This window comes from Cetorhinus maximus, chromosome 2 (assembly GCF_964194155.1).
Source record: "Cetorhinus maximus chromosome 2, sCetMax3.hap1.1, whole genome shotgun sequence".
Lineage (NCBI taxonomy): Eukaryota > Metazoa > Chordata > Chondrichthyes > Lamniformes > Cetorhinidae > Cetorhinus > Cetorhinus maximus.
This window is the reverse complement of record NC_135880.1, coordinates 50295744-50311813: the sequence shown is the minus strand read 5'-3', so window position 1 is coordinate 50311813 and position 16070 is coordinate 50295744. Positions and strand designations below refer to the sequence as shown.

At 44.4% G+C, this 16070-nt stretch overlaps 1 protein-coding gene across 1 annotated transcript in view; it reads right to left on the bottom strand.

Annotated features, from left to right (window-relative positions):
- Window positions 1-1564: 1564 nt before the first annotated feature.
- xrcc4 (X-ray repair complementing defective repair in Chinese hamster cells 4) overlaps window positions 1565-16070 on the bottom strand; it is a 543146-nt gene continuing 528640 nt past the window's right edge. The window contains exon 8 of the mRNA XM_078564644.1: window positions 1565-1933. Within this exon, the coding sequence (XP_078420770.1) occupies window positions 1819-1933 (115 nt within the window). The 3' untranslated portion in view covers window positions 1565-1818. The remainder of the gene's footprint in view (window positions 1934-16070) is intronic.

The window sequence follows — 16070 nt, the reverse complement described above, 5'->3', positions numbered from 1 at the left end:
AATACTAAGTCATGCTCTTAGTGAGGGTATTCAACAAAGAAAAATCTTGACTAAATACTGAGACATTGAAATCTATAGCCTAGAAATGACTGTTCATGATATTAAAGAAGCTTAATATGTTTGTCATTAATTTCCACTATTTTAATGCAGACATTGTTATTTATTTTAAATGGTTTAATTTCCCTAAAATAGCAGACAAAAAACATTAAACATGCAAGTGCATTTCTGTTAATATCAGCAACAGTAATTTCTATTCTTACTTAACTTGTTTATCCTTGCCAGCTAGTGACAGTGACTTGTTAGGAATTACAGTTCCCTACTGGACATCACAATTCTTCTAAATGTCAACATTGGGATATTGAGTAGTGTTGCTTTTACATTACTTTCTCTGGAGCTCTGGTAGGCACCACTACCAACAAAGGTAAATATAGAATTAAACTTGCTGACTGTAATTCCTGTGTACCCACAGAAGACAGTAATAATGACATAGCAACAACAAGCCTTCATTACCATCCTTAAGAAACTGAACCTTGATTCCAACACTTGAGCATTCCCTGGGACTCAGCTGTTTCATCAGAGTAATGTATGTCTAGGCTCTCAGCCAAGCCTCATCCTGTATTTTTGGCTGAGAGCCTAGACTTCCATTATTCTGATGAAACACAGGAGCCCCTGGGAAAATATTACCTGATTGATAGCTTTGGCTCTTTGATCTTTGCTGTCAATTCTACAATGTTTATTTACACAAGGTTAAGAGGTTTCAAGTGCTTGCAGTTTCTGTTATTGATCCTTTAAATGGTCTGGATGATTGACACTTTTATTGGGCTGTAGTGAAAGAGTGTTTTTTAATAGTGGAAAGTAATGAATGACTATTTTTACAGCTTTTTTCACACATCCCATTTCTCTCTAGGGTTCATTGATTCTATACAGTTTATAATGGGGCAGTGGGTATGGAAGTGCCATAGTTTGGCTTAGGGGGCAATGGGGGCCATAGCTTGTCATAAGGGGCATGAGAGGCCATGGGGGTGGGTGGAGGAGGGCCATAGGCCAGCACGAGGGCATGAGGAAGACCTTTCAAACTTACCTTTGAGGTGCCCTGAACCATGAGTCTTTCAATATCTAGCTGGACTCCATGAAAATTGTTAAGAACTAGGACATGCCTATCTCCACAATGGAGCCGGCCAGTTCAGGAGTGCCGGTTGCGGGCTTGCAACCCAAACCAGCCCGCACCCTTAAAAGGCACTCCTGAAAATCACACGGCCTGGGAATGGGGTTGGGAATATCAGAATCGGGACACGCCCACCATTTTTAAACTGCTCCCAAGTCATCCCAACTCAGTGAAAATCCAGGGCTTTGTTTCTTATTCTTATGCAACTTACTTTCAATTGCAATGGTACTGCAACTAATTGAATGAGACAATATGATGGGAATATTTTTAAAAGGCGCAGTTTAAAAAAAACATATGGAACCCAGTAGAAAAGTTTGAGATGCTTGGATTTTCCTGATTTCATAATTTTCCTCCCCACTTCTATATGGAGTACAACAAAAGAGGAAAGCATATGTCATATGATTCATAAGAGGGCATATTTGCAGGAGAACTGAAAGTACTGACAAGAAACTAAATTTTAAGGATGCTACGTTAAACAGATGTTGTAAGTAACTGAAATTACACATGTAGATTTCCAAATGCCATGTGGTTTCTACAATAAAGCTTCTTACATGACTAGTTATATTTCATAGGATGACATTACAGAATATACTATGTACTTAGTTCATTTGCTGTTCCCTGTGTATAACATGCTTTTTTAGGGAAATGGCATTTTAAATATTGTCGAAGAGATTGTCTGGCTCAACAGTGTTGGGTAAGGTTTCCTGTGATTGTTCCTCTTCAGATTGATGATGGATTATTGATGATGCAGAGCTCATAGGGCACGAGCTGCAAAACAATAAGGCAAATAAATTAGAGGTAGAAACTGAACCACTGTCTTCAGTTGCAAAATAACTGGATCTCAAACTGTGAGGATAATATTGACTAAAATTATAAAATATGGTTCAGTAAGGGTCCCTAAAGAGGCAATTGCTTAGAAGCTGAAGGCTCATTTGTTCCTTTACCCTTTTGGTGCATTTGATGTAGTTTCCTGTTGAATGAACGGATGAGTCTCAATTGGCATTGATTGGAGAATGGCCTGATGAGGTAATGATAGATGGCATGCTTTACCAGCCAAGTAACTGGCAACACACTCAAATTCTTTCAGACTGTCATACTGGTTAGTCAGTGGCTGCGTGTTACCAGGTGTTGAAACTAATATTTCAAGATTTCAAGGTGATCTTTAGTGTGTCTTTTTAGCTGTAGACCAACACAAATATATCTTTTTCATTGTGGCCTCAATTCCAATTATAATGCAGCTCTTCAGGACCTCAACATGTGTATAATTTCTATTTGGCAAGCTGCAATTATTTAAATGAGTAAATATAGCCTATCGTGGAAATATGAGAGCACTGAAAGGTAACATACTTTATTATAAATATATCATAGCTTGTATTATAAAGTTAGGTTTATTATTGTGACCAATGATGCATTAACCTGAATATATTTACAAGATGACTTTTCTCTATATTTTAAACAAATGTCTGCTTACGTTCAAAAATTTACAAGATTAAGAACATTAATGATGATAGTTGTCCATAATGACAAACAATAATTTTAATTAGCAAGAGAACCCAATTATGTGCAATTATGAATCTGAATATTTTAAACATGTTTGTTGCTTTGCTAGTTGTTAAAGGAAAGTAATTTCTAACTCTGAAATATGGTACTACCATGAACAATTGGGAAATGAGCATCTACTACAAAGCATTGAATACTTCAAAAAGGGCAGAGAGTGTGGACACACACAATGATACACAAAACTGCTTGCTGCTTACTTCCTGTAGAAAATTCTCCTTTAACTAACATACCAGACTACTAACCACCAATGTTAGAACAATGAAGAACTATACCAGAGGAGACAAGCTAGATGGGCCTATTGGTCAAATAGAGACAGCAAATTCATCCACAAACTTTCAGCCTTGTGTTCACAATCCAGATGTTCCCGATAGCTTGAGGCTATAGAATTTACTCAATGTTGTGTACTTTCAGAAGTTCAAAGTTACTTTTTAAAATGGTAAAATTACAAAGACCACTTTGGGCTAACAATCTTAAACTTATTTCTAAGTCACCTTCAATGTTAGTAGCATTCTTGTCAAATTCAGAGACAACAGGACAAAATATTTTCTACTGCTGTGAGTTCCAGAAATATTTTGTGATATTGTGTACGGATATTAGGAAAACATTTAGTAATAAAGTGAACATTTACGGCTAAAGATAATTAATTCTAAACAAGAAGGTACTTAATTTTCTTAAAAGTGAAATGTATTTATATGTAATATTATATCTTCATTGTTAATATTTGTGAATTTATATCAAAATGTAAAACTGAGGGTTGTCTGGAAAAGAACTGTACTTCCATTTAAAAAGACTAAATCTGACTCTCAACCCAAACAGCCAGATATAGCTATTACTGGGCTACTAAACGGAACATCTGCGTAGTGAAAGGGTGACCATAAGACGTAGGAACAGAAGTAGGCCATTCGGCCCATCGAGTCTGCTCCGCCATTCAATGAGCTCATGGCTGATCTGATAATCCTCAACTCCACTTTCCTGCCTTTTCCCCATAACCTTTGATTCCCTTACTGATTAAAAATCTGTCTTTCTCAGCCTTGAATACACTTACCAACCCAGCCTCCACAGCCCTCTGCGGTAAAGAATTCCACAAATTCACGACCCTCTGAGAGAAGAAATTCCTCATCTCTGACTTAAATGAGTGACCCCCTACTCTGAGATTATGCCCTCTGGTTCTAGACTCTCCCACAAGGGGAAACAACCTCTCAGCATCTACCATGTCAAGCCCCCTAAGAACCTTATATGTTTCAATAAGGTCGCCTCATTCTTCTAAACTCCAGTGAGTACAAGCCCAATCTACTTAAATCTCTCCTCACAAGTAAATCCCTCCATACCTGAGATCAACCTAGTGAACCTTCTCTGGATATATGCCAGTATATCTTTCCTTAGATAAGGGGACCAAAATTGTTCACAGTATTCTGGGTGTGGTCTAACTAGTGCCTTGTATAGTTTTAGCAAGACTTCCCTATTTTTATACTCCATTCCCTTTGAAATAAAGGCCAACCTTCCACTTGCCTTACCTATTACCTGCTGAACTTGTATGCTAGCTTTTTGTGATTCATGCATGAAAACCTCCAAATCCCTCTGTGCTGCAGCTTTCTGCAGTCTTTCTCCATTTAAATAATATTCAGCTCCTTTATCTTCCTGTGATCCATATTAAGAGCAGGGAATTGGCAATAACAAAATCATCACACTACTAATACCAGACAATCAGAATGTTCAAAAATTTAAAAGATTAAGGACATTAATGATGATCATCAAACCATTAGAATGCCATACTTAGACCATCTTGTTTTACCAGCTGGAGACAGTGTGATGGTAAACTGGAGTGTGACAGTATAACCAAGAACAGATTGTAAAAACAAAAGTACATAGATTTTAAAATTTAAAATATGGTCCTTTCTCATGATAGGTAAAGAGCAGTTCCTTTAGAATAGTTTATCCTTTATGCCTGCATTTCAGCCCTGCCCTAAAAAGCAAGAGAATGAGATTGAGATCATCATCCTGGCATAAATTAAGTAATATTTATACATGTGTGGCACATTTATAACATTTTACTTACATGTAAAAACACAATGTTAGTATTTTCTGTTACCTGCAGAGTTGGATTGCTGAAGATTTGCTGATTGATACAGACAATAACAGCTAACACAAAGCTAAATCTTACAATTCTGATTAGTTAGGATCTGATGCACTCAAATGTGAACTGACAGCATCAATCAGTACACAATAAAATGCTGCTTACATTAAAATATAAATGGTAATAATGGTTGAGGAGAATTATGCCTCAAGCATTATTTGTTAACAGCAGAATTGGTGATGAGATTTTATAGATTATAATTTATGAAATTCAAGTATATCTTTCTAAAGAACTTACTATATTATTAAAATATATTCAAAACAGAATACCAGTTTGCTTCTCCTTAAAGGCCAGAATTTTTTCCACTTAAAAATTTTTCACTATTTGAGGTGCCAACCCGCTCATGTTGGAAGAGTGCGCTCCAGCATGATCTTATGGGAGATGGCCAATTAACAGCCCACTGTTGCATTTGCTGTCCAATTAAGGATGGTGGGCGGCACAAAAATTGGATGTGCTATCGAAACGCTTCTGAGGGGTTAACAGGGCCCAGAGCTGTTAAGGCCAACAGTGTGGAGGAGGAATCCCTTCACAAGAATGTTTCTGGCCATAGCCATGCCAGTTTCAGCCTTGCAACTCAGCGATTGTGGCAATGAACAATAGTCTCTGAGGTCCCTCCGACCTCCTGCTGTGAGGCTGCCTCTAATACCTAATATTATATCTTCATTGTTAATATTTGTGAATTTAAGTCAAAATGTAAAACTCAGGGTAGTCTGGAAAAGAATTGTACTTCCATTTAGCAAGACTAAATCTGAATCTTAACCCCAACAGCCAGATGTAGCTATTACTGGGATACTAAATGCGACATCTGAGTAGTGAAAGGGTTGCTGGGCTCCTAACACAGTGTGAGGCTTGTGCATCTTGTGTAAAGATTCATTCTTGCACACAATTAAGGGCTAACTGTCCTTTGAACTGTCTTGATTGGCTACATGCCATGAATGAGCGGATAGCGGCTGTCATCAACATGCCTCAGCTTGATTTCTCATGCCCTCTCCTGTGTCCCCCGCCCCACCCCCCAGAAAATCCTACAATATGTGACTGACTCTTAATGCCTCCAAGGAAACTAAGCACGGGACAATATATACTTGTTAGTTCGTCCACGTCCCAGGAACGACGACAATTTGCCTTTATATAGAACCAATGACATTTAAAAATCCCAGAATGCTTTGCAGGGAGGTGTGTGACCAGTGAAATAAATAATTGCAAGAGAGAGATCAGGAGGGAGATCAAAAGTTTGGGCAAAGAGGTAGATTTTCATCATAGAATGATACATAACAGAAGTAGGCCATTTGATCCATTATAAAATTGGTGGTAAGGGTATGGAGCTTGTGACCAGGCTTAAGATGATGGCTTTGGTCTTCCCCATGTGTTTAACTGGAGGAAACTGCAGCTCATCCAAGAGTGATTGTCAGATAAGCAGTATAATAACATGGAGTCAATGGAGGGATAAAGAGAGGTTGATTTAATCAGCACATATATGGAAGCTGATCTCGTGTCTGTGGATGATATTGCTGAGCGGCAACATTTAGATTAGAAAGAGAGTGCCATGGATATATTCTTGAGTGACTTCAGAATGCAGGGTGAGAAGAGAAGCCACTGCCGGAGATGTTCTGGCTAGAATCAGAGTGGAAATAAGTGAGGTCAGTCCTACTGAGCTGAATAACAGAGAAAAGGCACTGGTGGAAGCTGGTGTGATCAAGCATGTCAAAGGGTACAAAAAGTTTGAGAAAGGTGAGCAGGAATAGTGTACAGTGGTCACGGTCACAGTGTAACTTTCATTGGGTCAGTTTCAGTGTTGTGGGAAAGGTGGGAACCTGGTTGTAGGTTCAAACATGGAAATGTGGGAAGGATGGCCACCTATTTGGGAGGCGGCAATAAGTTCAAGGACTTTGAAGAAGGAAAAAGATTTGGAGATGGTATTTTGCCAGGACAGAGGTGCTGAGGGTGTTTCTTTCTAGCAGAAGAGTGATGATGGTGGTTTTAAAAGGTGGAAGACAATACCTGTGGCGAGGGAACCATTTAAAATATCAGCTGGCATGGGGTTCTGAACGGAAATTGTGTTGTCACAGTTTAGTGGGAATGGGGTCATGGAAGCAGGAAGTGGGTCCTGTAGACAATATCAGTTTAAAGAATGGAGATAGGAGAGAAAGGAAAAAAAAAATGTGAATTTGGGGCCAGGACAAGGGGGAGCCAGGAGCATGTTTACGGAGAGCAGAAGAGCAATGGAATGAGAAAAGAGCAGGCAAAAAGATCTGAGATAAATATTGAAATCACTGAGGATAAGCAGAGGCTGAGGGAGAAGAGAGGATATCTTGGGTAGAAACTCACAATGTGGCTTATGGGAGGATGGGACAGTTGACAACATGGATTTTAAAGGAGAGGTGAGAGGGGAAAAAATAATAGACAAAAACTTTATTCATGGCCTTGCAGGTTGGAGAATTGGAGGTACAGTGTGGTAGCCCAATCTCTGACTTCTGATCCTGTTGAATGAGGCATCCTTCTGGTAGTGAGTGTGCGGAATCTACTCTTAACCGCACTACTCTTTTAGGTGTTTCAAAGGTCCATGTGTTAGTCCAAATGCTGATTAGAAAAACAAACCCTCTCATGTAGAGTTTGAAAATATGGGCCTGAATTTTTTGTTTGTCGGGCGTGTGTGATCGGCGGGTCCAGAATCTAATGGGAAACGGGCCTCTGGCTGCGATTGGCCCCTGACCGTGATTTCATGCTGGCTGGCCAATTAACGGTCAGCCAGTGTGAAGCGCAGGCCGAGAAATGCTCAGTGCTGCCGGCATGGGGGTGGGAAGAGAGCGGGCGCCGATCTAACTGAGGGTGCAGGTGAGCGCTTCTAGTGAACTCCTTAAAGGCAGACAGCTGCCCCAGGGAGCTGCAGACCTCCACAGAATAGAGGAAATGACAAAAATGCTGCAAAATATGTCCATGCAGCACAGTCAAGTAACTGAAAGCGTACCTCATAAAGAAATAGTGCCCAGATATCTCCTTTTATTTTATTTCCCCACAGAGATTTCATCCCGCCCTGCAGCGAGGTTTGAGCAAAAATGTGAATGCTGCCTGGGGGAATGGCTCGTCTGCCAATTGTAAATGTTAACTGTAAATGTAAAATCACTGTTAATTGCATTGTTAATGGGCTTAATTGCCTGCTTAATTGTCGACAGGCGCGCTTCAGACTGCCGCACACACCCACCGAGCGAAATATCGCACAAGTGCACAATGATGTCGGGACACTCGCCCAATGTCATCTCGTGCTATTTCACATCGTTTCGGGGCGGGCAGACATAAGATTCTGGCCGTGGTGTTATTCAGGCAGTTACAATTATAGGGTTTATAAGATTGTGTTTATTGTGTTTTGGACTGTGCCTTTAAACTTAGGCTAAAATTAATGGGGTCATGTGGCCACTCTGAATCCTGCCTGACAGCCAGCCTGGCTAAGTCAAGGGACCTGCTGAGCAAGGCGTGAAGTTTTCACACCTGGGAAGAAATGGTGAGGGCAGCTGTGCTCACAGTAACTAGGCTTGCCAGCCCAAACTTCTGGACAGAAGAGAAAAGAGGGGAAAAGAAGAGCAGTGAGTGTGGTCAACAGAGAGAAGAGGCTGCAGGTTCTTCCCAGCACCAAGCTCACAAAAAAATACTAAATGAAACTGAAATCATGTCCCACCTTTCTTAACACACAAATATAAATTAAACTTAAAAGTCTACATTGATCCTAACATAGGGTTAACAGTAGAACAACTAAAGGATCCCCAAAAGATACAGATGACATTGGAAGATCTGTTCAGTATCAGGTTAAACTTCCGTATTCATCGGCTAGAACTCATGTCATTTTGACAACAGCCTACAAAATTGATACACCACTTCATCAGCAGATGCAGAGAAAATGACGCACTTACTATAACATGTAAAAGTGTGGCCTTCTGTATGACCAAGGAAATTCCCAGCTTTCCAGCAATTCTCCAAAGCATGTGGCAGAAAAGGCAGAATGTGGCAGTGCATTACAGCAAAGACTGATGCAGCTACAAAGAGTCGTGCACTAATCCAAACAGACTGTACACAACGGTACCTTCAAGCAATAAGAATAACCATCCGGTATCCCGTCAAAAACATATACATAAGGTAACTGACAAACCAGAAACAGCTACAACACTGGCATCTCCCCCGCTATGGGGAAAATTGCCCAAGTATGTACTGTACAGAAAAAGCAGGACAAATCCAACCTGGCCAACTACTGCCCCATCAGTCTACTCTCGATCATCAGTAAACTAATGGAACGGGTTATCAACAGTGCTATCAAGCGGCACTTGCTTAGCAATAAGCTGCTCACTGACACCCAATTTGGGTTCCGCCAGGGCCACTCAGCTCCTGACCTCATTACAGCCTTGGCTCAAACATGGACAAAAGAGCTGAACTCCCGAGGTGAACTCCCGAGGTGAGGTGAACTCCCGAGGTGAGGTGAGAGTGACTGCCCTTGACATCAAGGCTGCCTAGCAAAACTGGAGTCAATGGGAATCAGGGTAAAACTCTCCACTGGTTGGAGTCATACCCTACACAAAGGAAGATGGCTGTGGTTGTTGGAGGTCAGTCATCTCAGCTCCAGGACATCACTGCAGGAGTTCCTCAGGGTAGTGTCCTCCCCAACCATCTTCAGCTGCTACATCAATGACCTTTTCATCATAAGGTCAGAAGTGAGGATGTTCGCTGATGATTCCACAATGTTCAGCACCATTCTCAACTCCTCAGATACTGAAGTAGTCCACGTCAAAATGCAGCAAGACCTGGACAATATCCAGGCTTGGGCTGACAAGTGGCAAGTAACATTCGCACTACACAAGTGCCAAGCAATAACCATCTCCAACAAGAGAGAATCTAACCTTCGCCTCTTGACATTCAATGGCATTACCATCACTGAATCCCCCACTATCAACATCCTGGGGTTACCATTGACTAGAAACTGAACTGGACTAGCCATATAAATACTGTGGCTACAAGGGCAGGTCAGAGGCTAGGAATCTGGCGGCAAGTAACTCACCTCCTGACTCCCCACAGCCTGTCCACCATCTACAAAGCACAAGTCAGGAGTGTGATGGAATACTCCCCACTTGCCTGGATGAGTGCAGCCCACACAACACTCAAGAAGCTTGACACCGGCCAGGACAAAGCAACCCGCTTGATTGGCACCGCATCCACAAATGTTCACTCCCTCCACCACCGATGCACAGTAGCAGCAGTATGGACCATCTTCAAGATGCACTGCAGGAATTCACCAAGGCTCCTTAGACAGCACTTTCCAAACCCATGACCACTACCCATCCAGAAGGACAAGGGCTGCAGTTACATGGGAACACCACCACCTGGAAATTCCCCTCCAAGTTACTCACCATCCTGACTTGGAAATATATCACCGTTCCTTCATTGTCACTGGGTCAAAATCCTGGAACTCCCTTCCTAACAGCCCTGTGGGTGTACCCACACCACATGGACTGCAGCGGTTTAAGAAAGCAGCTCACCACTGCCTTCTCAGGGGCAACTAGGGATGGGCAATAAATGCTGGCCCAGCCAGCGAAGCCCACATCTCGTGAATGAATAAAAAAAAAATGAAGATAATGTGCACGATGAGATGAAGAGCGGTGAACGCAGGTTTCACATCAGCAGTCTCATGGAAAATATAGATGACATCACAACATCGGAAGCATTTGCCAAGATTAAAATTATCTGTCCTAAGAAAGTTGGTAAATATTTGTTCTTCGCCAAGGTTGACACAGGGGCAAGTGCCAACATACTACCTCTGCAAATTCTAAAAGACATGTATGCAGAGACATGGAAGGCTATGGCAAAACCTGCCACTGCACAACTTTTGGCATACAACAGTTCACTAATTCCATGTGCAGGATCCATAGTCCTGGAGTGCAAGTACAAGCAATCCTCCTGGGCTTCACAGATGTTCTACATCATAGCGACTAAAGGCCCGGTGATCGCAAGTCTACCGGCATGCTGTGACCTCACACAAGAGACAATCCATGGAATCAGTCAGACCTTACAAGGCAGATCAACCTCAGAAACTACTCCTATCACCTCAGTTCGCAACCTAACATTGGAGTATCCAGAATTCTTCAACAACATTTGCACTTTCAGGGGAGCTGCAACATTACACTTGCATGAGAATGCAAGGCTGTCAGTTGATCTGGTACATTTTGTGCAACGCAAATGCCAGCAGCTACAAGAAGAAATGGTGAAAGATTCTACACTACAGAAACTGTGGGAAACCATTATTGAAGGGAAGCCTGATACAATTCAGCATGTCCACAAACATATGAGACCATTTTGGCCTTACTGGAATGACCTAGGCATCTCCCAGGGAGTCATTTTTAAAGACAGGCACGTCTTCATACCAGAATCTTTGGGATTTGATATTCTTCAGCGACTTCATCACTCATACATGGGCATAGATTGGACGAGAATACTTGCAAGAGAGATAGTCTATTGGCTGGGTACGAACAATGACACTGAAGTCATTGTCAAGAAGTACGAGGCATGTCAAGAACATATGCCAAGTCAGCGCAAAGAACCACTGATTCCGCATGAAGTTCCTACCCATCCTTGGTCCAAAATTGCATTCGACCTCTTTCATGTCCATGGCACTGACTTCATCGTCATCGTCGACTACCTTAGCAAACACCCTATTATTCGACCATTGCAGAATTATGTCAAGCACAACTGCTGCGCACACTTTGAGTGCTATTTGCAGTTTATGTGTTGTGCTGAGAGAGATCATTATGGACAATGGTCTGCAATTTATTGGTAAGCCTTTTCAGGATATGTGTGAGAAGTGGAATATCGATCACACTACTTCTTCTCTGTATTAATCTAGGTCTAATGGCTTAGTTGAATGAATAATTCACATGGTGAAATCTCTAATTCTCAAATGTAGGAGGACCAAGCAAGATCTACACATTGCAATGTTACATCTGAGAGTGACACCTTTAAGTGCAACAATTCCATCATCGGCAGAGCTCATGTTTGGCGGACCAGTGTGCACCAATTTACCTCTCTTACCCATTCTACTCTCTTAAAAACTGGAGAGCAACTTTTAAAACTGTAAAAGAAGATGACCAATGTACACAGTAAGCATGAGCATAGAATTGCCAAGTTTACAGTTGGGACAACAAGTTTGCATCCAGAGCCCACAAAAGGTACATGACAACCAGCTGAAGTGACAAGAATTTGTTCAGAACCAAGGTCCTGTGAAGTCATGACACACAGGGAGGCATAACTGAGAACAAATCAGACCCATTCCAGAATTCTGGGGGAGATGGCAGTGTAGTTGTATTGTCACTGGACTAGTAATCCAGAGGCCCAGGCTAATGCTCTGGGGACAGAGGTTCAAATCCTGCCATGGCAGCTGGTGGAATTTGAATTCAATTGATAAAACTGGAATATAAAGTTTGTCAAAGTAATGGTGACCATGGGCAGAATTTTTCGCTGAGCGGGCGGGCATGCCCGACCTGCTTGAGCGTAAAAAAGTGCGTGATGTTGGGCGAGCGTCCCGATATCATTGCGCAGTTGTGCGTTATTTTGGTTGGCAGGCGCGTGTGGGTGCCGGGGCCGTGCCCGCCATTAATTAAGAGGCCCGTTAAAGCCATTAAAAAGACAATTGTCGAGGATCTTTCATTGCCTTTGCGATTTTGCACTCATCGCATGAGCATAAAGGACAGGTGGCCAGCCGACAATTTCAAAAACCTCATCCATGGCGGGTTAAAATTGCCAGTGTGAACAGTGGGGAGTTTGGTAGATAGTTTGCTGCTGGTGACTTATTGGTAGGTGGCAGCTTCATCTCTGTTCGGGGCTTCATTGTTAGCATTTCCAGGCTTCATTTCAGGACTCACTGGTGTCTCCAAGGACTCTGGAGAACTCAGACCGTGTGGACCCTTTCAGATATCAGACAGCCTGCTGTTACCCTGGTAATGGGGATTATGGTCTCTGCTGGTGGCATCTCCTCTGAGGAGGAAGAGAGGGGCAGAAGAACAAGGAGGCCAGGTGTCCCAATGCAGCTTCCAGAGGAGCGACCTGTGGGAGGAGAGGCGCAGGCACAGGGGGCTCACATGGCTAGCTGGCAGTCCAAGGTGTTAGGGGCCACAGAAGACACCACTATCCTGCTGCCAGGGTTTACAGGCAGCAATGCAGCTACCTCAATATGTCCAAGGTGCAATGCTGAAGGAGCCTCCACCTGTCAAGGAAGACAGTGATTTCCATCTGTCAGGCGATTGGGCCTGAGATCAGATCTGACTGTGTGGGTGGACACCCCATACCAGTGGCCCTCAACTTCTATGCCTCTGGCTCTTTCCAGGGCAGAGTGGGAGATCTGTGTGGAGTCTCCCAATCAGCTGTCCATAGTTGTGTCAAGCTGGTGACAGAAGCTCTTTTCAGGCGGGCATTGACCTTCATTCATTTCCATACGGATGAGGCCAGCCAGGCTGAGCGAGACAGAGGCTTTGCAGTGATTGCTGGGTTCCCCTGCGTCTAGGGTGATATCGACTGCTCACATGTGACCATCAAGGTGCCAGTGGGTCAGCTGGGTGCCTTTGTCAACAGGAAGGGCTTCCACTCCATGAACGTGCAGATAGTGTGTGACCACAGGATGCAGATTCTGCAAGTCTGTGCAAGGTACCCAGGCAGCTCCCACGACGCGTACATCCTGAGACACTCCCAGGTGCCGAGGCTTTTCAGTGCTCCAGCCCAACTGGATGGATGGCTGCTGGATGACAAGGGCTATCCCTTGAAAAGGTGGTTAACGTCGTCTCTCCGCAACCCAAGAACAGAGGCAGAGCAGCAGTGTAACAGCAGCCATGCCTCCGCAAGGGCGGTGATAGAGAGGACCATTGGTCTTCTGAAGACTCTCTTTCGATGCCTGGACTGTTCAGGGGGATACACTACAACACCCCCAGAGCGAGTGTCACTTATAGTGGTCGCATGCTGCGCTCTCCACAATATGGCAAGAGGGGACCCAATGGGGGAAAGAGGATCTTGACGCAGCTCCACAGGCCATAGATGATAAATCCAGTTGTGAGTCAGAAGAGGAGCACTGTGGGGAGAATGCTAAGGGTATGGAGGCAGATCTCTGTAACTTCCAGGGAGGCAGGGACACCAGGGATGCCTTGATCCAACGCTTCTTCAGCTTGCCTGCCAAATAAGCTCTACCACCTCATGCCAGGGCTGCCGCCTCCATCCTGATGTCTGCAATGACCCTTTCCTTTGACCCCAAAGTCCACTCAGTGCCTGTGCAATAAAGTTTCGAGCCACCCACATCCAGTATTACATACTGGTGCACCCTGCACCACATTAAATAAAAAAGGTGAAGCATACTCAGGCATTCTTGTGTAGTCTCATCATTGATGGGAGCCTCAAAACTGGAAGAAAATTTATTGCATGTTGACAGTCAAAACAAATGATAGAACCTTCTCTGATCTTCAACCCCAGACCAGTAAATATAAACAAAACAACAGAAGGTCACCCATGACCAGTCCCTCTTGTGCTCATGGTGCTACGTTTTGGTGCACCCCCTTCGCTGGCACCGACATTGGAGACAGCCTGCTGACTCTGATGTGCTGTTGGCCTTGTGGCCCTTGGCGGTCATCCTCTGGCCAGTGGAGCCTGTGCTGGCCCCGCCTGGGAGGGAGCGGCAAGTGCCATACTGACATCTCCCCAGTCGCCGCAGCGTCATCAGATGCGATGGTCATTGGCGGAGGGGCGGAGGAGCTGCTCATGTCACCCAGAGCACCCTAGAGGAGCCCGCAGAGATGATAAGCAGCTTGTGCGCCAATGTGAGGTTGCTCTGAACCTCCCTGCTCACCATTGATGGACGGGCACCTAGCTGGGATACTGGTTGTCTCATCCATCTTCCACACGGACACTGACCACCTGAGGATGTGCCTGTGTGAGGGCTTGCAGGTCCAAGCACAACCCCTGATTCTGTCCCTGGAGCAGCCTCTCCTTGAGAGTTGCCACTCTCTCAATGGAGGAAGCATTGCACTCGGGCCATGAGGATTAATGCAGTGCTGATGCTCCACATGGACCCCTCCATAATGGAGACCATGGCACACATATACTCATGGATCTCCACCAGATCCTCCCGTACATCTCATTGGACATCCAGCATCTGCCACCTAAAGGACGACTCCAGAGGCTCATCATCTGCCTTTGACTCAGCATCATCCTAGTCTCCAGCCGGTGTCCTGGGCACTCTCTGCCTCTGCCTGCACCTCAAGCGAGTGTGAAGTGCCCTCTGCTGTGCAGTGACATTCTAGCTGAAGATCTAACACCCACTGAGGTGCTGGTTGCTGCCCTGGTGCCTTGTTCAGAGATTGGGTGTGACGCGGGTGCATCTGGAGCTTGGCGGTCCTCTGGCATCAGGGGTGGGTCTTTGGGGTACTGCGATTGGGTGCATGGTGGCAAACCTAAGGGGGAACAACAACATGTCATTAGTTTAAGTCATCACACTCTCACTGTGCATGCCAGGCACCCTGGTGAGACCATGGAGATCTGCATCATGGTGCCATCATCTTTCAATGATCAATGGGGAATCCAGTTTTGAGGCTCCCATCAATGATGAGTCTACACAAGAATGTTTGCACCATCTGAAACTTTCACCTCTGTGCACTGCACTCTTACCTTCATCTGACACCCCAGCCTCTCCGCGGCCGATTGACAGAGTTGTGTGCTGCCTCTCCAGCTCCAAGGCGTCCTGCTCGTATCTGGCTAGGATTAGGAGGTTTGCGGGGCTTCCGCTGGTCCACGACCTTTCAACGTTGTTATGGGATATCTTCTGAAAGGACTGAGGAGCATTGATTAGTCCACTCTCTACCTGCAGCGCCATTACAGCTTGGCCAACCCCACCTGAGGAGCACCTTTCAGGGCACATCCGAGTTGTGGCCCTCGAGCCGCAAGGCACTCAGTCCAAGCTGCCAGGGCTCACCCCCTTGGCCAGCTCCGATGTCTTTGACAGTTAGCACTCAGGCTCTAACAACTCTGAGCTTCGCAGCGGATGGCCAGCCTTCAACACATTGATCCATGCCAACACGGTACTCGCCCTTCCTGAGTGCAGAAAGTCATTAAATATCTTGCTGCATTGGACCCAGGTGCACAGCACAACATCATAGCTGCTGACCAGCACTGCCACCTCCTCCCAAGCTCTTTTTGTAAGGTGTG